The 20,983-nt window shown below is 45.9% G+C and overlaps 3 protein-coding genes across 6 annotated transcripts; all 3 read right to left on the bottom strand.

Annotated features, from left to right (window-relative positions):
* Positions 1 to 1,064: 1,064 nt before the first annotated feature.
* On the bottom strand, positions 1,065 to 9,662 carry LOC142888153 (serine hydroxymethyltransferase, mitochondrial-like). Of its 3 annotated transcripts, none has more exons than XM_076026208.1 (12): positions 9,520 to 9,662; positions 8,252 to 8,419; positions 5,905 to 5,984; positions 5,285 to 5,485; positions 4,896 to 4,977; positions 4,670 to 4,792; positions 4,441 to 4,580; positions 4,177 to 4,339; positions 3,971 to 4,070; positions 2,534 to 2,689; positions 2,137 to 2,244; positions 1,065 to 1,363 (listed from the first exon to the last, which is right to left on the bottom strand). In XM_076026208.1, exons 1-12 carry the CDS (start codon positions 9,550 to 9,552, stop codon positions 1,236 to 1,238), a joined length of 1,482 nt encoding a protein of 493 aa, XP_075882323.1. In that variant the 5' UTR covers positions 9,553 to 9,662; the 3' UTR covers positions 1,065 to 1,235. The 3 variants fall into 3 exon arrangements, with proteins under 3 accessions (XP_075882323.1, XP_075882325.1, XP_075882324.1); XM_076026210.1 differs by having other exon boundaries at positions 8,252 to 8,436; positions 9,520 to 9,556; XM_076026209.1 differs by lacking the exon at positions 9,520 to 9,662 and adding an exon at positions 9,317 to 9,366.
* Positions 9,663 to 9,741: 79 nt separating this feature from the next.
* LOC142888154 (neurexophilin-2-like) lies at positions 9,742 to 14,304 on the bottom strand. The gene is made up of 2 exons (XM_076026211.1): positions 14,111 to 14,304; positions 9,742 to 11,310 (listed from the first exon to the last, which is right to left on the bottom strand). The coding sequence occupies exons 1-2, from the start codon at positions 14,165 to 14,167 to the stop codon at positions 10,492 to 10,494; spliced, it is 876 nt and encodes a 291-aa protein (XP_075882326.1). The 5' UTR covers positions 14,168 to 14,304; the 3' UTR covers positions 9,742 to 10,491.
* A 1,628-nt stretch (positions 14,305 to 15,932) lies between these two features.
* stac3 (SH3 and cysteine rich domain 3) lies at positions 15,933 to 20,605 on the bottom strand. Of its 2 annotated transcripts, none has more exons than XM_076026212.1 (13): positions 20,285 to 20,605; positions 19,631 to 19,672; positions 19,125 to 19,203; positions 18,625 to 18,778; positions 18,400 to 18,497; positions 18,240 to 18,300; positions 18,063 to 18,160; positions 17,594 to 17,663; positions 17,442 to 17,491; positions 17,233 to 17,318; positions 16,932 to 16,983; positions 16,659 to 16,796; positions 15,933 to 16,503 (listed from the first exon to the last, which is right to left on the bottom strand). In XM_076026212.1, exons 2-13 carry the CDS (start codon positions 19,636 to 19,638, stop codon positions 16,396 to 16,398), a joined length of 1,002 nt encoding a protein of 333 aa, XP_075882327.1. In that variant the 5' UTR covers positions 19,639 to 19,672; positions 20,285 to 20,605; the 3' UTR covers positions 15,933 to 16,395. The 2 variants fall into 2 exon arrangements, with proteins under 2 accessions (XP_075882327.1, XP_075882328.1); XM_076026213.1 differs by having other exon boundaries at positions 17,233 to 17,315; positions 20,285 to 20,604.
* Positions 20,606 to 20,983: the final 378 nt, after the last annotated feature.

Consider the following 20,983-nt stretch of genomic DNA (forward strand, 5'->3'; position numbering starts at 1 on the left):
CAAACACATTAAAAAGGAAAGAAAGTGTGAGATCACAGCCCCGAGGACGATACGACCGCAGCCGTGTGAGGCGCAGCGGGAGACGCAGCTTCTGAAGGTTCTGGAAGGGTTTGTTTTTTTGTGTGAGGATGGGGATCAACTCTGCCGTTACGTAATCTGTCTCATGCCCACGACACTGTCTCCGCCCGTTAGGCTGAAGTGGTTGCAGGGTGACGGAAGAAAAACAAGGAGCAGCAGCAGCAGCAGCAGCAGCAGCAGCGTCGTCGCCTTTTCCCCCGTACGCTCACAGCAAGCCGGCTTGCCGGCGACGCCGTTTCATCCGGAGCCATTAAAAAATTACCCTTGATGGGAAATGACACGTGTTTCTGTAAGAACAAGGCCGGCGAGGGGTCTGAACGTTTTATCCAAGTTTCATGTGGGGGGAGAGAGACAGCGAGCGTCTGGGTCTCAGTCACTGTCTCCTCGATCGGCCTTTGTTTTCCTCATCCTTCATCGAGTTGAGAGGAAATGCCAGCAGTTCGACACGCATGGGTGTTTGCAATGTTTACCCAAAGAGACTCCTCCCACTTCCTAATGTAAACATAAATCATCTGATTCTGGGACTACTGTGTGTGTGTGTGTGTGTGTGTGTGTGTGTGTGTGTGTGTGTGTGTGTGTCAGCAGCTGTTCCTGAGAACAGCACGAGAGATGCAACAGCTTCCATGTTATGTCCCACTGAAGGGCCACTGCATAGATTGTAGATGTACTGATTGTCATTGTTGTCTTGTTGTTGTTCTAGTTGTTGCCGCCTCCTTCATTTAAATCATGAAGTCCACTTGAGCAAAAGTTAATTTCCCGCAGCTGCCAACAGACGGCTCATTGTGTCTCATGTAGGAACAAGCTATGAAGATAATGTGTGCAGCAGATACCCATTTATTAGTTGCAGATAACTATTATCTGCAGCTGATACACAGTTTGTGCAATCACCGTGTTCAAGTGTGACTCTCGCCTGCAGTTTTTGCAGCATCAGGGAAAAAAAAAGGAACAGTGCAGATAAAATGACTAATAAATTCACATTCTCTCAGTTAGTTAGTTCACTGTGTTTTACTGACACGGCCCATGTGGAACCAGCACTTGTTACCATGGAGACATTGTTCAAACGCAAACAAAAAACACTTATTATTCTGGAGGAGTCTTCATGTTGAGTCCAGGATTGAAAAACACTTTCTTTTTTTTCTTCTGGAGACTGTTGTGACTCAATGGTCATCGAATCCGGGCATGGGGAAGGGCCTGGCGAATAGCTCCACCCGCTGGCGGAGCTCTGTGATGCGTGACACCGTCTCTGAGTCCTCCAGCAGGAAGGACTTGAAGCTGGCCAGGTTTCCTGTCAGAGGAATTACAGCAAATGCTCATCCTAACAAGAGGAAATAACCTTTTGAAATTTGTATTTGAATTCTAAATTGGTAAATGAAGGAAATGTCTGATGTTCTTATTATTATTAAAAAGGTCCCATATTCTGCCCACTTTATCATCCTAAACTCTGGAGAAGCAGATTCATGCAGTTGTCAAAAAATATTTTTTTAAATATCCCAAAATATTATGCAACATGACATTAAAAAAATCAACAGGACTACACAAATCAGAATATTTAGCCCTCTGTTTACAGCCTGCTGCTTTTAGTTTCTGGCTAACAATGAGGCTATGTTGGACCTTGCACACATTTGGAAGGGAACAAAAGTGGGGGGGGTCTCAGAGGGTGGGGCCAACTGCTGGCTGATGTGTGTTGTCCCTGATCATATAAGCGCCTCTAGTGACATCACAAAGGGTCCACATTTTTCAAAAAAATGGAAGGTAGTGAACGAAGTCCAGGATGGACTTGTTTTCATTCCTGAGGATTTCACTGAATCACATTACTCCTTAAAAAAAAACATTATTAGATGAATTTTGTATAATATGGAAACTTTACAACTGACTCCAAGTGTAAAGAACATCATCTACTCTTTTTTGACTGATGGTGTCATGGTGTCTTCAAACACAATATCCAAGCATCACTTTTGGCAGGGGCGCGGCGAGCAGCCGCTCCCACAGCGTGTTACCTCCCTGCTCCGGGGACGACAGCCACAAACTCCCCCCTGTCGCCTCGTCTGCCGCACTCACCCGTCTTCTTCTTCACATCCAGCGCGATCTGGATGCCTTCATCAATAAACTCCACCACCTTTTCAAAGTCTGCCTCCTTGAACTGTCGAGACGTCAGCGCCGGAGTTCCTGGAAGAGCCGGAGACAGACAGGCGGGTTAAAAGGGAGGTGAGGATTCAGGAGGAGACGCCACGCTGATATAAGGTGACAAAGTTCCGTGAGAGGGGGCGACGGGCCGACTGGCGGGACAAGTCGGCAGGAATTAGCAGACTGACGGGAACAAAGAGAGGGAAATGATAGAATCTTCAAGGTGGACGGACAGAGTGGGCAGCGCAGCTCGGCCTCCACTCGTCCACATCTTCACTGAGAACGGAAGACGACCGCACGGAACGCCGTGTGCTGCCGGCGACTGGAGTACCGAGTCGGAGTCCTCCAGGAGTCAGAGCGCTCTTGTCCCCAGGACAGGTGTTCTTGTTAGCGGTGATGGACACCAGCTCCAGGACCCTCTCAGCACGGGCGCCGTCCATCCCACGGGGTCGGAGGTCAACCAGGACCAGGTGGTTGTCCGTTCCACCTGAGAGGAGGGAAAAAGGGGATGAGCTTTTTTTTTTTTTTTCATGTTTCGTCAAGGACAAAATAAGTTCTGGTTCATCACAGGGAACTAAAGACACACACACAAAAAATATAGTTGCCATTTGTAAAATCTTGCTTTTCTTTGCCATTTTCTTTCCTCTGATCCCACAGTGACTCCTTTCCTTTCAGGTCCTTTCCGTACAGCCGCTCGTTCAATGCGGGCTAAAGACGAAGCTAAGAAAACTATGAACCACTTGCTGCTAACTTCGAGAAAAGAAAAAAAAACGCAGAAGAAGAAAAAGAAGCAGGAAATACAGGGAGGGACTGTTATTTTTTTTAAAGTGGAAATTCTCATCCACATTAAAAAAGCAAAAGATGAGCTGAAGACTTTGATTCCCGGAATAAACTTTAATAGTAATACTCTGATTCTGTCCAAGAGGAGTTTAAACACATCCTGACAGTGATGTGCAGCAAATTTCACCATTCATAGCAACAGAAAGTCCAGCCTAGCTATGGCTAAGTAAATGTGCTTTATTTATATAGCCCTTTACAACATCCTTTCGGTGAACCAAAGTGCTTTACAACAGATAATAAATAAAAGGATTAATAAAAGCACTTAAAAACAATAAAAACACTATAAAAACAGAACTATGTTAAGCAATAACATAGAACAAAATAAAATAAGGATACAAAATGTCAACGTGCTAATGGGCATTAAAAGCCTCCCAAAATAAACAAGTCTTCAGTCGAGATTTGAAGAGGCCCAGGTCAGCAATAAGGCGCATTTAAGCAGCCCCAGTGCTTCTGTTTTGACCTGGGCACTTCCAGGAGCAGTTGGTCGGTTGACCTCTGACCTCTACCGTGATCACGGACAGTTAAAAGCTCAGACAAGTAGCTAAAACGGTTAAAATGGCTAAAATGGCTTGATGGACATTAAACCTCAGTTCTGCCTCTGCTTTGCAACTGCTTTCTGTGAGCTCTTTAGCGGATGGATATGTGAGGTAAATCCGACAACTGGAAGCAGATCCAGGTGTAAAAAGTTCAGTTCGAACGAAAGCAAAAACAATATTATTATTCTGGAGGAGTGAACTGCCAGAGTTGATGTCCTTTTTAAGGATAAATGAAGTTTTCTGACTTTGATCCAGTGTTGGGAAGCTAACTCCGTCAAAGGCGCCAGGTCAGGACAGGAAAGGAAAATTAAAAAGCCAAAATGCGAGAATTGCTTTTGAATGTATTGCTTGGCATCTTTGCAAGTCTATCAAGTCACGTCAAGCACCAGTACCTGACACCAGGGTGAAGCCTTTCTTCAGCAGGGCGCCGGCCATGGCCTTGGCGTTCAGCATGACCTGAGCGATGTACTCTTTGAACATGGGCGTGTCGGCCTGCGGGGAGAGACGGAGACGGGCCGAGGATACGGCCCCGGCGTCAAGCGGGACCGACGCAGTCGAAGCTGGACGACAAACACCTGAAGGCCGCCGGGTGTCAAACCTGTCTGAGGGCCACGGCCACCCCGGCGATGGCGTGGTTGTGAGGTCCTCCCTGGAGCGACGGGAAGACGGCGAAGTTGACCTTGTCCTGCAGGTCGTACTTGACCTCGCGACCTTTCTTGTCCACAGAGCGGACGCCCTTACGGAAGAAGATCAGGCCGGCTCTGCCCCCGGTGGACAAGGACAGCGTAAAGCGACACATTTGCGAACATCTTTTTCTTTTTCTTTTTTTTTTTTAGTTTAAATAATTCATCCGGGCCGTTACCTCGCTCCACGCAGGGACTTGTGGGTAGTGGACGTGACCAGGTCGGCATAGTGGAACGGCGAAGGGATGGCGCCGGCTGCCACCAGGCCGCTGATGTGAGCCATGTCCGCCAGCAGGTAGGCGTTGAGCTCCACGCACAGCTGCGAGACACACAAGTCAATCACATGGCTTTCCAGCCTCCTCCGCCCCCCCCCCACCCACAATGCATCACAGCGAGTTCCCAGCATGCCTTCTTCACGCGCTCGTAGTCGATGAGGCGAGCGTAGGCGCTGGTGCCGGCGATGATGAGCCTGGGCCTGAAGAGCCTCGCCGTCTTCTCCAGCTGCTCATAGTCAATGAGGCCCGTCTTGGGCTGGAGGAGGAGAAGAGAGGGAGGGACGGAGGGAGGGTCAAAGGTCAGCTGTGGTGGGGGGAAACTTTTTTTTTTTTCAAAAAAAGAAAACCACACGACTCACATCCAGCTTGTAGGGCATGGACTCAAAGTAGATGGAGGTGGCCGAGATCCTCTTGGTGTCTGTCATGTAGCCGTGGGTGAGACTGGGAGCAAAGAGGAATTCAGAGTCTAGGATGGCAAAGGAATCGCTTCCATGATAGTTTGATCCCCATCCTCTATTACTAGAACTACTTCATCTTGAACTGACTGGTTTATGAATGAAATGACAAATTAAGATTTTTTTTTTAGGAGAAACAAATCATTTCAAGTATTTTGTCAATTCATTTTAAGTCGCCACAGTTTCCATACAAGATGCACCAGGCTCCACCAAGTCAGATTTCGGGCAAGCAAACACCTCTTCCATGTATCATCATTTAGAACCATTCCCAACCACACAGTGATTTCTCTTACTGTCCTCCGTCGGGCAGGTCCAGGCCCATGATGCGGTCGTGAGGCTTCAGGACGGACGTGTAAGCTGCAAAGTTGGCGGGGGAGCCCGAGTACGGCTGGACGTTGATGCCCCACAGGTTGGGGTCCAGGCCGAAGGTGCTGAGTGCCCGTTTCTGGCACAGCAGCTCGATCTGGTCGACGATCTCTGCGCCTCCGTAGTACCTGGAGAGGAGCCAGAAGAAACCCATTAAGACCAGATGGAATGAAATTGTGGAATTTTGTGGAATTTGCTGCAGTTCATTGCACCTTATGACGTGTTAGCTCCTGCTGACTACTGCTGACTCCTTTAAATTGGAGCAAGTTTGCATTGTGTCAAAAAAAATTCTAGCATTAGTTTGTACGTTCTTTAGCTGATCGTATCATATAATTCTTGTTTAAAAAAAAATAAAAATAAAATATATATATATATATATAATTAATTAATTCATTTGATTAATAATTTTCTTTTTTTATTATTATTAACAAGAAAATGTTGATAATAATATTATAAAACACTGACCTTGTTAGTTATGTTTTAGTTACTTACGCTCATTTTCTGGTCTAGCAATAAAATCATGTCCAGTAATGACAGTTGGCGTTACCTTTGACCCGGATACCCCTCAGAGTATTTGTTGTTCAGGCAGGAGCCCTGAGCCTCCAGCGCTGCGCGGCTGCAGAAGTTCTGGAAGGACACGCAGGGACGGCGTCAAGAACCATGAATCCACTACGCCTCATTTTCTAACACGGTTATACATTCAGAGCGCTGTCATCATCCAGATAGAAGATTTATTAATTAGGTGAAAAGCCACTGAGCAGCACTTCAGTAGCAGCAGCAGCAGCAATAGCAGCAATAGCTGACCGTCCTCAGGCAGGAAAGGGAGCAGAAGATATTATTAAGTTAACAGATGGAATTTGCCCGTCTTCAATTGATAAGTGTGAGCGATGCCATTGTGAAAACAGGTGTAAAGGGAAGATGGAGTTGCAGAGAGGAAAATAAATGTGAATTAAGTTTTTCTTGCAGTCTCCGTCCCCCCCCGCCTCCCTCCCTCCCACTCCCTCCTCCACTTGTCATCCCTCTGTCCTCCTCTGCCGCCCTTTCTGACTTGTTATTATACCAAACCTGTCACTGTTCGGGAATCCTTCAATCATTCCGGCGCTGCTTTTGAAAAACCAGCGCGGGCACCCTGACAGAATCCTCTCTCTCTGAGTGACATTTTAAAATACCGCCTTAACACCCAACTCACGTTAAAGTTTATGACGCTGCCGCTCCTCCTCTCAACACGTTGCCGCTGGCAGATGCCAGGATACGGAGCGCTAATGGGATAACGAGACAACGTTTCCAACGACAAAGGCCAGACTCTCAGCGCTCGGACTGGAGAAAGACGAGATGCTGTTGTGACCGATAGCGCTGTGGATACATAATTGCTGAAGAATAAAAGATTAATCGCCCTCCTTCTGTTGTCAAAGCAGGAGACGTTACAAGAGGAAAATCTTTGGGCAGCCTCTTAAAGTAAAACTGTGTCTTTTTCATATCCTCAGAATTATGCTCTCTCTATATATATATATATATTTTTTTTTTTAAAACAATTAAAGCGCCCCCTGCTGGCCTTGTAGAGGAGTACATAATGTTTAAATGCCTGCCAGGCACCCTTTCGCTCTTCTTCTTCTCCGACGACAACATTTACTTGTCGTTTTCTTCTTCTCTGGTTTCTACCATCACAAACATATGTATAGCTGGCCCGCTCTTCATAGCCTGGCAGCAGGTGATGATGGTGGTGGGCAAAGTGTTGCTTTAAATTGGAGCACGCTCTCCAGAGAGGGTTGCCGGGCAGACAACCAAAGTTATCTGATCCAAGTAGGCCAGCCGGGGGCGCTGTGTTTGTGACTTCCTGCTAAAAGTCGATAAACTGAAAAAATATTTTAGAAACTACCGATAAATAATAATAAATAATATAAAAATTAAACAAATTAAAAAAGCTAACTTTCCCAGTACAGTCCACACTACGGTGACTTGCTAAACTCATACAAATTTTAATTGTTTTCTTTTTCTTCCTGCTGTGCCGTGTCTCACGTCACAATGTGATACATCGCACCTCTGCCTACAGGAAATCGCAGAGCACAATTAGCGGCATCCCGCTTCACAGAAGGTTCGACAACACCTGACTGCTAACAACACCTTCCCCCCGCACTAATGACGACGCTCAAGATGCTTCTCATGTCGAAATCTGTTTTTTTGACTCTTCCTCATCAACGCGCGCGGCTGTTATAACACAGCTGAGTCCATCAAGCCATACAGGAAAAGTCATTAGGAAATTATCCTCTTCTCATCTTTTACTGAAAGGTTTTTGACCAAATTCTTTACAGGATTTATGATGGTTGCTGTTGTTGAAGCTAGCACACTAGCACACTAGCTTCTCTCAGCCTTTGCATCGACTCCTGCAACTTATTCTACTGGCTGTCGTCGCTGCTCACGAATGAATCCGCTAAATGAAAATTCTGAAAGCTAAATGAAAATTCTGAAAGCGTTTCACAGAAAACTTTTCATTTCCTTCCCAGATCGTGTTTCACTGTTTCGCCCCCTTCTGCACATTGTTAAAAGTTTGATTCTGTTAAATATTTCAAAAGACAGGCTTCAGTGGGATGTCAGACAAATCATTCAAGTCAGCTTCACAGAGTTGTTTGAATTTTGTTCATTGTCAACTCAAAAGGCTGTGTGTGTGTGTGTGTGTGGGTACACGCGCGTGTGTGCGTGCCTGTTTTTTGGACTAAATTTAAATAAATAAGAAAGGCAGCAGAGGCGGAGAGGTCAGTGTAACACCCAACCAGAGCTGCATATTGGCTGTTTTTTGCAGCAATCTCAGGTCAGACTCTTTAATATCACATATTCCACAACTTTCAATGATTACTGTTGGTTGGGGCCTCATTTTCGGCATAGAAACAATCTCTCACCTCGGAGGCGATGAGCTCCAGCCCTCGACACTGTCTGTCCTTCTCCTGCTGCAGGAGGCTCCACATCTCGGGGTCGTCCTGCGCCAGACTCTCCTGTCCCGTCCACTGTCCGGCGCCGCTCACACCCCTGGAGCCCAAACATCCTGAGGCCCTGAGGAGCAGCAGGGGCTGAGCCCAAAACAACACTTCCAAAAATCAAGCATCCGCCACGTGAAGAACAGTTGCAAAAAAACAAAACATGTCTTTCCCAACCGTGAAGTCACAACTGAGTGAAAACACACACACACACACACGGGCGAAGATCTGCTCGCTACGCAGAGCCGCGCTGCTGTGCGGCTAAACAAGACGCTAATGAGAACACAAACGCCGCGTCGCAGCAATTGCTGGAAGTCTTTGCTGTGCTGTAAAAACTCTTGGTTCAGACTTAAGGAAGTTTCTCCAGGGTTCTTTGTGTTGTTCTTTTTGTTGTTGTTGTCCAAGATTTTCTCCCTTTGGTCTCCTTTGAAAAACCTCAGTGAGAGTGAGGGGGGGAGGAAAAAAAAGCACTTTCATCACCCGAAATTTTAATATGTTGCACCGGGGCTTTGGAAATGAGGGAGTTAGAATAATATGTCTTTTGATGTTCTAAACAATCCATTAAATGAAAGGCGGTGGGGAGAAGCGAGTATTATGCAGCGGAGCGGTTACGGAAAGACCTTGGACATGAAAAGTGCAACGAGGGGCCGGACCCACACGCATGCGGTGACTTATTTATCAGGGTCTTGTTTGTTAAAGGCAGCTTGTGGCTGCATGATAGTTACGTAACAGAGTGTTACTTTGGCCAAACAGACAGATTACCGCTCGGGCACAAAAACATGCACACAAGCGCGCCTCCTTTCATCTCCCGCCTTCATTATGTTTGCTAAGCCTCAAGTTTATTAATTCTTGCATAAAGTGCACTGTATTCCGCTTCAACTTCAACGGCAATAACAAAAAAAAAGTAAACACACATAAAGGTTCTAGGTCAAACGGACGCACTTTGTTTTCTTTTGACAGCACGGTCACTCGCGCACTTGTGCAACTGACCTGACAAATGGAATCGCAAATAGCAATCATCAATTCTGATTCAGACGTCTGGGTTAGAAGCGGCCAGAGGTGATCTGCTTGACCCAGTTTGTGACCAAAAAAAAACAAAAGGGAATTTGGAGGTTGTGTAGCTGCTGAGGGGGTCAGCTAACCACAAAAAAACCCGACTTAAAGCGAGAAAACGAGCAGATAAATGAACTCACCCGTAATGTGTTGCGTATAGACGAGGAGAGCATGGCTGTGACTGAAGGGAAAAAAGGGAAACTATATAATGTGCAAGGGGTGAAAGTACACGCCAGCGGTGGCGGGAGGCCAGAGGAGGTGTAAACTTTGCTCCGCTGATAAATCGGCCTCGGCAGTCAATCACTGAAGCGACAGGAAGGTCGTTTGATGGCAAGTCAGTTTGTCAGAGATGTGTGTGTGTGTGTGTGTTTGTTTTGTATTATTAATGAGCTTAGACATCACATTTATCAAACAGCGAATATCACGTTTTAAATTTACAGCCTTCACAACTCACGTTAAGTCACATCGAGAGGAGGGAAGAAAAAAAAAACAGTGCACAAAGTACCAGCATGGATCATGGCTAGAGGATGAGCGCAGACCAGGGTTGTGTAAAGTATCTGCTGTTAACCCGCCTAAATTTTTTGCCTGATTTTTTTTGGGGGGAGGGCTCTGATTGCATTGAAAAACATGTTGAAAGTCCTATGTTTTGCAAAAAGTCACAACGTTTTCTTCAACAACAATCTTTCTCAGTGTCAAATATTGTCCTTAAATTGCCTGGAAATGATGAAAGTCCATCTTTAACTTTCTTTTCTTCACTCCACTACAGACGGCCTGCCCTGAAACACATTGTTCTGAAGCCCTTTGTGTGGCCATAAAGAGCGCTGATAAGAAACAACACTCGAACTTCAGTTATGGCACCAAATCAAGCATTATTTTGCTGGAGGCTGTGAACATAGGGCTAAATATACTTTTATTTTTTTTAGAGGTCTGGAGACTTTTCGAGGATTATGAATCACGCAAGGCTGCCTCGCAGGACGGAAAACAACAATAATCTGAAAATGGGTGGGATATGGCACCTTGAGAAGAAAAAAGTTTTACGCAAAATGTAAAACCACTCCAGTCCCAACGACAACTGAACACAGGATGCAGGAGGACTCTCTGTTTGTTGAGTCTCATCCAAAGTGTTGCTGGTTCTGCTCCGTCTGGTGGTTGTGGTCGGGGCAGACCTTCTGCACCAGCCTGTAGTCGGTGCCGGTGAAGGCGATGAAGATGCAGATGACCTTGAAGGGTTTGGCGCAGATCCAGGCTGCCTGCGACTGGGTGTTCTCCGAGTAGCAGGTCTGGCCCGGGTCGTACATGCAGGGCTTGGTCTTCTTTGAGCGGTTGGTTCTCTGGTACTCGATCCTGCAGTTGAGCTCAGTCACCATCATCACGTCCTTCTGCTGCTCCATTGGGCTGGAGCTGGTGGACTGAGGCGGACTGAACTGAGACGTCAGATCTGGAACCAGAACCGAGTTCCCGTCGTGGGTGACCTGAGCCGGCTCCAGGGGTTCCAGTCCGACGGCTTTGGAAGGCGGGACGATGCTGACGGAGATGTTTCCCAGACGGGACGAGTTGTGGCGGAAGTAGACGCTGAAGGTGCCGTTGATGTGGTCCACGATCTTCCCCGTCACCAGCAGGCTGAACTTCACCGTCTTGACATTGAAGTAGAAATCACCCCAGCCAAGGATCTTCTTGGCTTTCGGGGAAGTTTTGGCAGGGAGTTTGGCCTTGGGAGGGGGCCGGTACAGGTACTGATCCAAGGCCTGGGAGAAGTTCTGTGGCCAGCCGTACGGGCCCAGCGAGCCGTAGGCTGGCGTTTTGTGTTTGGTGGAGATGATCTGTAAGTCCTTGGAGATGTGCTTCACCTTCAGCGCCGTGCCAGTCACCACCCTCCCTTCCTGCTGCTCTCTCCACCGCTGAACGGCCAGAGGTTTGACGGTTTCCTGGACCTGCTGACAACCACGGGAAACAGAGGATAGTACACAGAACATCAGGTACCGCGCTAATCTTTGCCAACGCTGGCTTTTGGTGGAAAGTTGTCTTGACTTTTGTCGGCACTTCTTATCTAATCTCTCAAAGTATCCTTTCCTATCCCAGTTTGGCTACTGATCTCCTCTTTGCGACTGTGCAAGCCTCCAGTGCTGCTTTCATGTCCCTCTTTTCATGTCCAGCTCTGTTGAAACTGCCGCTGTAGCAGCGTCCATGCTAGTCCCTTTTAGCAGCTGCAGACACTGTTTACGACTTGCAGTGGCTTCTCCCGCCTGATTTTCCAGACTGACCTCATATCTCAGTCTCCTGGAGACGGGCAAGACGGACCAGTCTCAGACAGGAAATTCACACCAATTTTGCTCCACGCCACTTTAAGACCGGCGCATATTCTTTTTTAAACAAGGCCAGTGTGAACAAACCTTCAGCCTGCAGCTGCTTGATAACAGGAAAGACACACACTTGCCGGGGTTGTACTGTGCAGGACACCATCAGACAGAGACAACAAAGGACAGTCGGCCATCTCACAAGGAAGCAGCGAAATCGATTCAAATAATCACGAGCTGATGCGCTGATAGATCCCCGAACGAGAACCCGACTGTGATCAATAGGTTATCGTCTTCGGGCAAGGACTTCCCAGTGCTTGCATTGCGCACACATGTGCCAGTACGCACACTCACGCAAAACATTCAACAGTCAGAGTCGCATGAGCGTGTTTTAATTTGCGCCGTCCTCCCTGGCTGCCCCATTCGACCCTCCCGTCTCCTGTCTCTTCAATATGACCTTGATTGTAGACTCAGTCTGGAGGATTATTAATCAACACAACACGCTGGGAGGTGAGTCAGAGCTGGTCAGCACACACACACACACACACACACACACACACACACACACACACAGCAGGATGGCATGGAAAGGATGAAGATCTGTAACGTGTCTGCAGCAGACAGACTTCCTCTCGAGGAATGTCTCAACTCACTCAACTCAGCCGCCTCATTTCTCAGAACTCAATTATGAGCAATTTGAAAGCCATCAAAAATCCTAATAATAATAATGCACTCTTTATTTGCGTTGCACACGGGCCGCATCAACAAAAGCTACAAATACGACTTCATGTTTTTTGCACAATATTTAATGTTCTCTGCAAAATCATTATTTTTTCCACACATTTTTAATCTCAAAGCAAGGTGGCGAACAAAAAAATAGAGGCTCCAATAAATGCTGGAGGCGGCCGTGCGTTTTTAGACATTCAACACTTTTGATATTAGTAGAAACAATTCTTTTTTTTTTTTCTCGTGCATGTCACCTCTCAGTCACAAAATTACGCTGCATAATCCAAAGAATTTTAGGTGAGTCTCAGGTTTCAGCCCCACAAAAAAGAGAAAACTGAAAAAAAAAAAAAATAATAATTGTCTTAATGTGTGCTTCAGCTGCCAGGCAGGGTTGCCAGATCTTCCAGTACGCATGTACATAAAGCTTGTAAAATAAGACTGTTGTTATTTCCAGAGTTACTTTGTCCGAACACCACACTAAAGAGATTGTTTCTCCCCCTTCAAGAGCAGATAAATGTATTGAGAACAGGGAGAACCCTCGTCTGTGTTCACCTTAAGACCCGTCTCAAAGTCAGATGAGGCTGAAGTCTCTCCTCCTTTGCAGATATTTCTCTCTTCCACCTGAATATACAGCTAGCAGAATGCGACGACATCTCGCCAACAAGTGAGTTTTACATCACCCTTAATCACATTCAGCCCGGTGCTGCTGCCTCAGCCTACCTCCTCCTCCTCTTCCTCCTCCTCTCCCCCCGGTGAGAGCTCCAGCCGTGTCTGTTGTTACCAAGCCCAACCTGCAGCTATACGCTGTTTTCTACCACTCTAATTGGAGCACAGTGTGTGACAGCCATGTCACTGGCTTCGTGTCAAGATGCCAGCACACATGCACACACTCACTCACACACACACACACACACACACACACATGCACGCATAAAAAGCCTGCAACTGAGCAACAGTGCCGGAGTGAGTGTGAGTACACTGCGCGTGTGTGAGTGAGTGAGTGCACCTGCCTGCAGAACCAACAAAACAACTTTTCTTGCCATCACTGATAATGATGCATCACAGTATATTGTTTCCATGGAAAAGGAATCATATAGTAATCATAGTAAACAAAAAAAGGCTCATCATGGTCGGAGTGAGTTTCAAACCTGGTAACCTCAATGTTACTTTTGCAGAAAAGGCAGCTCGACCTCTTATCAACAGATGGGTCACCGGGTGTGGATCTTGAAATCTGAGTGGTGGTCACATAGGAAACCACTCTGTGTGAACTTTAATTTAATATGGTTTAGAGTGTGTAATGATGAGCGGAGTCACAGCGGAGTTCAGCTCAGCTCAGCAGAGTGGACTTGTCTCATCTGTCCGAGTCCGACAACCGTCTGGAACGTTACGTGAGTCCTGCAAGCAGCGCTGCTGTTCAGATGTGCCGTCACAGAACTGCATTTGAGTTATGAGGCACTCAGAGGGACACAATCACTCAATGTATAAGGAGATCAGGACACACACACACATACACACAGGCACGCTCACCACGCATGCACACACATCCAACTGCTTCACCAAGCAGATTTATCTTGCAGCAATTCCACATATAGTGAAAAGTTATTTTATGTGCAAAAACTCAAAATTGGATGCATGCAAATGTAGAAAAACAACAACAACAACAACAACAACAACAACAACAACAACAACAACTGTCCCTGATGCTACTCACCACTGAGGGCAGAAGACACAGACAGCTGATGGCAAAGTTCAAACACAGCGGCTTCATTTTGGCGGCAGAAACGTTGGCCAGTTGGCAGCTGCAGGCGATCAGCCCCGGCTGAGCGGGAGCAGCTCTTTTTTTTCTTTTTATAACGGAGTCAGAGCTCACACACGCTCCTCAAGTGAAGGAGAACATCGCGGTGAAAAAAAAAGACTCCAACAATCCTCCAAGACCTGCGGAAGTGAGCCTCTCCCTCCCTCGCACCCTTCATCGCTCCTCCTCCTCCTCCTTCTCCCCCTCCTCCTCCTCCTCCTCCTCCTCTTCTCTCTGCCTCCTTCTCTTGTCGTGTCTCTCTCTCTCTCACACACACACACACACAGAGGAGAGGAGAGAGAGACGGAGAGAGATGGAGTCCTCACTCGGCTCCGCACTTGTTTCCTACCACCTGGCCGGCCCTTATTATGACTCATCAACCCGGGGAAAGGCGCTCGCAGGCGGCCACAGTTTTGACAGCCTTCCCCGGTGTCCCTGCATACTTAAGCCACAGGGAGGCTGACAAAATGACAAGGGCTCTCTTCAGAAAATATTTATATATTTTTAAAAAACCCATCCCTGACAAGTGTAGCGAGATGCTGCCAGTGCTTTGTCCGATCAGAGGAATTATTTTTGAAGAAAAAGTCGCAAATTTTTGTTGAGGTAGACCAGCAAAAGTTGACAGCTACACATCCCCGTGTTTCCTGGGTCCGTTTCAAGAGCATTGCGCTTGTTGGCTTACTTGCCTTTTTGTTGAAATGTGTTTTTGATTAAGGCTCAGTGTGACATGGTGGCACCATGGACAGTTACACTAGGCCACTGCTGGTTATGGTCAGGGGATTCACACTCAACATGGCCTTTTTGGGGAGATGCACTCTTGATCATTCTGGCAATTTTGCTGTCATCAAATGCTGCAGACGCTGGAAATCATGGGGACGTTTTTAACCTAAAGCCAAATGCCGCAGCGGGATGTAGCTTTGAAAGGAAGGAAGTGTGAATAACAACATGCTGTTAATGTTCCTGCAGTTCAAAAGTCTGTTTCACTGTTGATATTGTTGGTTCTTTGCTTTTGTCATCAAATGTACTCCTTTTTGAATAGTGAGAAGAAACATCAGTGATGAATCGGTGCAGTAAAAACAAAACAAAACAAGTAATTCTGCAAATAAGTTATATAGCTCATGAGCCCATGACCGGCATAAGGACATGAGGAGTGAAGAAGTTATTGGAGAAAACATTTTTGTCCTCTTTCATTGCAAAATAAGTTTATAGCGGGAAGAACATGTAGTTTATTACAAAACGCAGCCTGTTCTTCAATCCTACTGATGTGTTTTGAATCCAGTATAATTTTTCCCCATTGCATAAGCTTGCTTTGGTGGTGTGGTTATTGGTGCATGTGGCCACCGGAGGGCGCAGATATCAACGTACCAGTTGTGTTGCCGTAAAACTCTCGTTGAAGTCGTTGAAAAAAATGTTTTGGTTTGATTAATGGTTTAATTGTTTTTAACTAAATCATTACTTTGCCTCAGTATTAAAAAAAATAAATAAAAAAAATAAAAAAAATACTGAGGCAAAAATATTAAAAGGTGTTGGCCACCTTTTTTTGAACAAACTATTTTTTCTGATGTGCATTCTTTCCTCAAATCTTTAAGTCCCCATGATATGCTAAATGTGTGCGTGCATAATACGTATATGTTTATGATATGATATATATATATATACATACTTGTATATATTTTCTCAATGATGTTGGCCGCAGCAGCTTCAGTGTAAACTAAAAGAAAAAAAAAACTCTAACTCGTTTATATGTTTATGTGTGTATTTTATTTTCTGATATCTTCAGGTTTTACAATTAAAAACACTACATCTACATTCAACTCAGCATTCAGCAAATGTTTACCTGCATTTCAACAAGGGGGCTGATACAAAAATTTTTGGCACAGACTTCAACAGACTTTGACAGAGCTTTTATTCTCTGTCAGAGAATATCAACTAAAGAGCATGACTTTTCATTTTGTCACTCCTGCTGTTCTGCACTAGGAGAAACAAAAATATTCTAACCGACTTATACCAGCTGACCAAAATATGCATTGTTCAGATAGCTTTGCATACTACCTCAATAATGGCCTCTCTCCATTCTGGCCAAAAATACATTAAAAAAAAAGTATCAAAAAGCCGTCGCTGAGTGTGGAGCTTCTGACTTGTGCAACATTTAAAGTGAGCTTCAGGCTTTCCTTTGTCCTCGGCGTGGGTTTCTGTCTTCTTTAAGACACAGTGATCTCCTCCAGCAGATCAGCAGGGAAGTAGCCCAGCTTGCGTCCGGTGCTGACCTTCAAGTAGCCGCCTTTCTCGTCTCCTTTCTTCACCACAATCTGGAACGCAGACAGACCGCGGCTCAGCCACACGTCCTGGAGTCGCTGCCGCCGACTCGTGTGCTGCTCTTAAATGTTATTTTTAACTGAGGTCCAGTTAAAACGTGTCCTGCCACACACAAACGCACACACACCCACACTGGAAGTGCCATCACCTGGTCTTTCTTCAGAGTGATCTGCCCCATCTCTCTGTTCCCAACAAATGAGCGAGTCACCTTGTAAGCCCTTTCGTTCGTCCGCACTTTAATGAGATAGTTGGTGGGGAAGTAGCCAGTTTTATCTCCCATCTTGCCCTGCGGAAAGAGTGCAGAGAGACCAACACAGTTTGAGTCAGCACAGAAAAACAACCCCAAACTAGTGAAGTGGTTAGAACAAAACAGCTCCACTACGTGCAGTGTTTCAAAATGAGAAAAATAAAGAGGCGTCACCCTCCACCACTCCTCGTTGGAATCGTCCAGCACTGTGATCCGGTCACCAGGACTGCCAGACACACACACACGCACGCACGCGCACACAGACACACACAAACACACACAGACACACACAAACATGAGGTTTATTATAAGTGGCCAAATTTGCCTCCACCAGGCCCTGGAAGCATCGGTGTCTGTTTCTGAAAGTTTTACGACAAAAGTGCAGCTGCTAAAACATGATACAGTCGCTCAAATTGTGTTAAAAGAAAAAACTAAAAAACAAAACTAAAAAAAAACAAATGAATTTGGAACTCACTGAAAGTCGAGGTCGTCTTTCTCTATGGCCTTGAAGCGGTAGAGGGCCATGTAGTAGTGTGACTGGGAGAACGTGCCCTTGGCCTGCTGACAGGAAGAACTCATGTGTCTAATATCTTCTGAATTACAACATACGCATGCACAAACACCCACAGCGGAACAACATGGGGTCCCCTCCCTCCGTCCTCTTTTTTTAATTTGTTACCTGACCTTGTCATCAGCTTTGTCTCCTCCCTTCTCCTTCTTGTCGTCAGGCTTCCCTACATCAACATCAGAGTCATCAGCAAATACTTCAAACCACCCAAAAAAACAGAACAAAAAACCCAAAACAAAACAATCTATCAGCACAATCTTCTCACTACCTTCCCCTCCCTCCTCATTCTCTTTGGGCTGTTGGTTCTCCTCCTCCTCTTCTTCCATCATCATCATAATCTACAGGAGGGACATTGCACTCAAACTTTTAATGTCACATCCTCTGGAAAAATACTTAAATCAAATTTTAAATCCCATATCAGGTCAAATATATTACTCAATGTTTGCAGATACTATGTGTCTCTCAACCCTGCCTGTTAATGAGCCCTTTGTGATGTCACCACCTCCTTCCTTATTTTAGTCACCCTCCAAACACGTGAAGATTCCAAATAAGCATCAGTTTTCCACAAAGGGGGCAGTAAGCCGAGGGCTAGCTATGCTGTTAGCAGAGGGCTAGCTACACTGTTTTCTGATAAACTACAGTTCTGAGCTACTTTTATGAGGTTGGAACTTAACGTTAAGATTTACAATATAAAGATAAAAGTGTCAGTCTGGTGACAAATGTCCACGCTCGCTCACGTTCTTCTTGTCATTTTCATTCTTCTTGCGTTCCTTGTTTGCCATGATGACGCCGACCCGCAAGGTATCGAAGACGGGGTCATTTCTGTTGGGGTTGTCTGGAGGGAGGGTGAAGCAGTCAACCGAGTCTTACAAACAAACTTGTACTCTTCCTCAGTGAAATGGAACTGGACTCACTTGGATCTGGTTGGTCGCTGCCGTACAGGGGGGAGCTGTAGGCTCTTCGGAAGCCCGGTGGCTGAAATAAACAGATGTAGAAGGTGACGCATCAGTGCAAGTGTGAGACCTTCCTCATTGGGCAAACACTGCGTTAAAGGAAGACAGCAGAATGACTCACAATTTTGCCAAAGCACCTTTGGAACTCTACATAGGACTGACACGAATGGTGGATGTTGGTCTTGCAGTTTTTACACCTTAAAGCAAACTTGTTGTTCACTGAGGAAGAAGAAAAAAACAAATTGGTTAACCGATAAATCAGTTCAGTTTCATGGCCTATGCACGCAGGTTTGAATGCCGTGCTGTTGTTGCTGTCGTTGTTTATTGTCGTTGTTGGGTCACGTACGGACTATCATGCGAGCGCAGACGTCGCAGAACTTGGGCTTCTTGCAGTAGTGGTCCTTGAACTTGTGGGGTTTGTCGTTGATGCGGAGGACGGGCTCCTGAGGTTCTGGTTCCTTCTCTTCCACCTCAACTTCCTCCTCATATATGAAGTAGACCTGGACACACGTAGTTCATGCGTTTTGATTGACTAGCTTTCAATTTCACCCCACAATTTAAGTTTGCACACATACACACACACACACACACACGCACACACACACACACACACAGGGGCTGTATGGCATTTCGAGGGATAAACATTGTGTCCTGCAGCTGTCGACGCCTCACGGATGAGTCGCTGCAGGATTTTCACCCGCAGAGGAAGAAAAGGCAGAGGGCCGAACAGGCCCATATTTTTCCAGTTGGCGCTGAGCAGCGCTCCGGCTCCAGCTGGCAGCTATTTTAAAACCGGCTCGGAAAAAGGCCTCAGTGACAGCAGGGCGACACGGTCCTGCCACTCACAGTGTCTCCGTCCTCCTTCACCACATTGTCGGGAGCCGGGGGGTTGTCGTGGATGTCCACAGAGTGTTTGTCGTCCTCCCTGTCGCACGCAGAAAGAATACGTAAAGTGCGGCTGCACAGCTTCACAGGAGGTGTCTGTGTGCATTTTTCCCCCCTGCAAAATACTAGACCATCTTAGAGTGACTGAATCACTCAAGTAGTCCCACAAGAAGCAGAACAACATTCATCTTCTTGCTTTGATTTTCTTGATACCGTAAGATCACATGATGCCAAGCAACCACATACAAACTCACCACCATCATCTCATTGAGCTGTTTCCTTAAACTTTGGACAACTCGGGGGGGGGGGGGGGGGAAACTTTTGACTCTCTTTCTTTCATAATTTCTCCTTCCCTTTCTAGAAAATGTAATGTGTTCAATGTCTTTTAACTTGAGGTTTGATACTAAAATATAATAGAATTATACTAATACTTTGTATATCATAACAGGTAAAAGAAATGCACTTACTGGTCCATGTTGTTTGCTTGTTGTTATTGTTGGTGTCTTTACCTACATAGAAAAAATGCATTTATTTCACATAAAAAGAAAATAAAAATGTTACGAAGTAAGTGATGACAAATGAGTCAAAACCTCTGGTTCTTATTCTGGTTGGTCTCTTGTTTCAGCTAAATTCACTTACTTGACATTAATTGGCTCATTAGGCATGATCTATTTTTAAGAGAAACCAATTAAAAATGACCAGTTTCAGCTGAACTTCCTAAAAATCTTCATGTATATGTACCACAGCACAGCCCGTAGTGTTTTCATCTGAGTTCTTTGCAAAAAAGAAGTTATGCATGCGCGCACGCACACACACACACATGCTGAGTGAGTGCACTTGTCCTCCTGACCAAAAACTATTCTCGGGCTGTGAAATTCAATCTCAACACAGCTAAATTTGGGTTCCTGTGCCGTTCGAGGAAAGCAGCAAAAAAATATTTTCACAATTACAATCAATCTTTTCACACTGTCAAGGACTTTGCCTAATGTTTCACGTTCTGTATCCTTATAACTCCTTATAACAAGTGTATCATTGGTGACTGCCCCGTGGAGAGCAAGGCAAATAAACTGCCATGTTGCTGCTGTTGCAGTTGAAAAGTCTAAACTTCCAGCGGTACTCACCTCTGGTCAGGGATGAAGCGGCTCCGTGAACTCCCTGTGAGTGATCCTGTCGCTTGCTTGCTCGTCGGTGTTGACTGGAGCGCTGAAGCGACGATGTTTTTGAGTGAATTCACCGACACGGCGGCAGATCGAGCAGCCCGCTCAGTATCCAGTGTCCAGCCTCAGTGCCTCGACCCTGATTGTCCCTTTAGGTAATTTCCAAAGTTCTCTGCAGTGACTCTGTATGCCCTATTAGCGTACTTACCTACAACTGTGTAGGCGTGTGTGTGTGTGTGTGTGTGCGTGTGTGTGTGTGTGTGTGTGTGTGTGTGTGTGTCTTCAAGCATGCCCGCCTGGGCACTCGTGTGTCAAGCTTGACAGTTTGCGACAGCTGGGGGCCTCGGACTGGACACCGATGACGGAGAGAAATCAGACACCCTCCCTCTGTCTTTATTACACACTCACCTTTCCCCCCTTGTCCCGCTGCTTCACACTCAAAAATCACACACAAGCATCCATTCACAATTGTTGTTGTTTTTTTTGGTTTTTTTTTGTCTTCATTGCAGTGTGATATAAGTACAATTTAAAGTGCCTTTGTAATTTGTTGGTTGGACAACAAGGCGCCGTTTGAGATTGAGAAGGATTTTGGCAAAAATCTGACAACGCAGTCATCTGTTTATAATTCAAATAACATCCATCCATCCATTTTCAATATCCGCT

This window comes from Nelusetta ayraudi, unplaced genomic scaffold, assembly GCF_046127955.1.
Source record: "Nelusetta ayraudi isolate G7.1 ecotype Tasmania unplaced genomic scaffold, CSIRO-AGI_Nayr_v1 ptg000019l, whole genome shotgun sequence".
Classification (NCBI taxonomy): domain Eukaryota; kingdom Metazoa; phylum Chordata; class Actinopteri; order Tetraodontiformes; family Monacanthidae; genus Nelusetta; species Nelusetta ayraudi.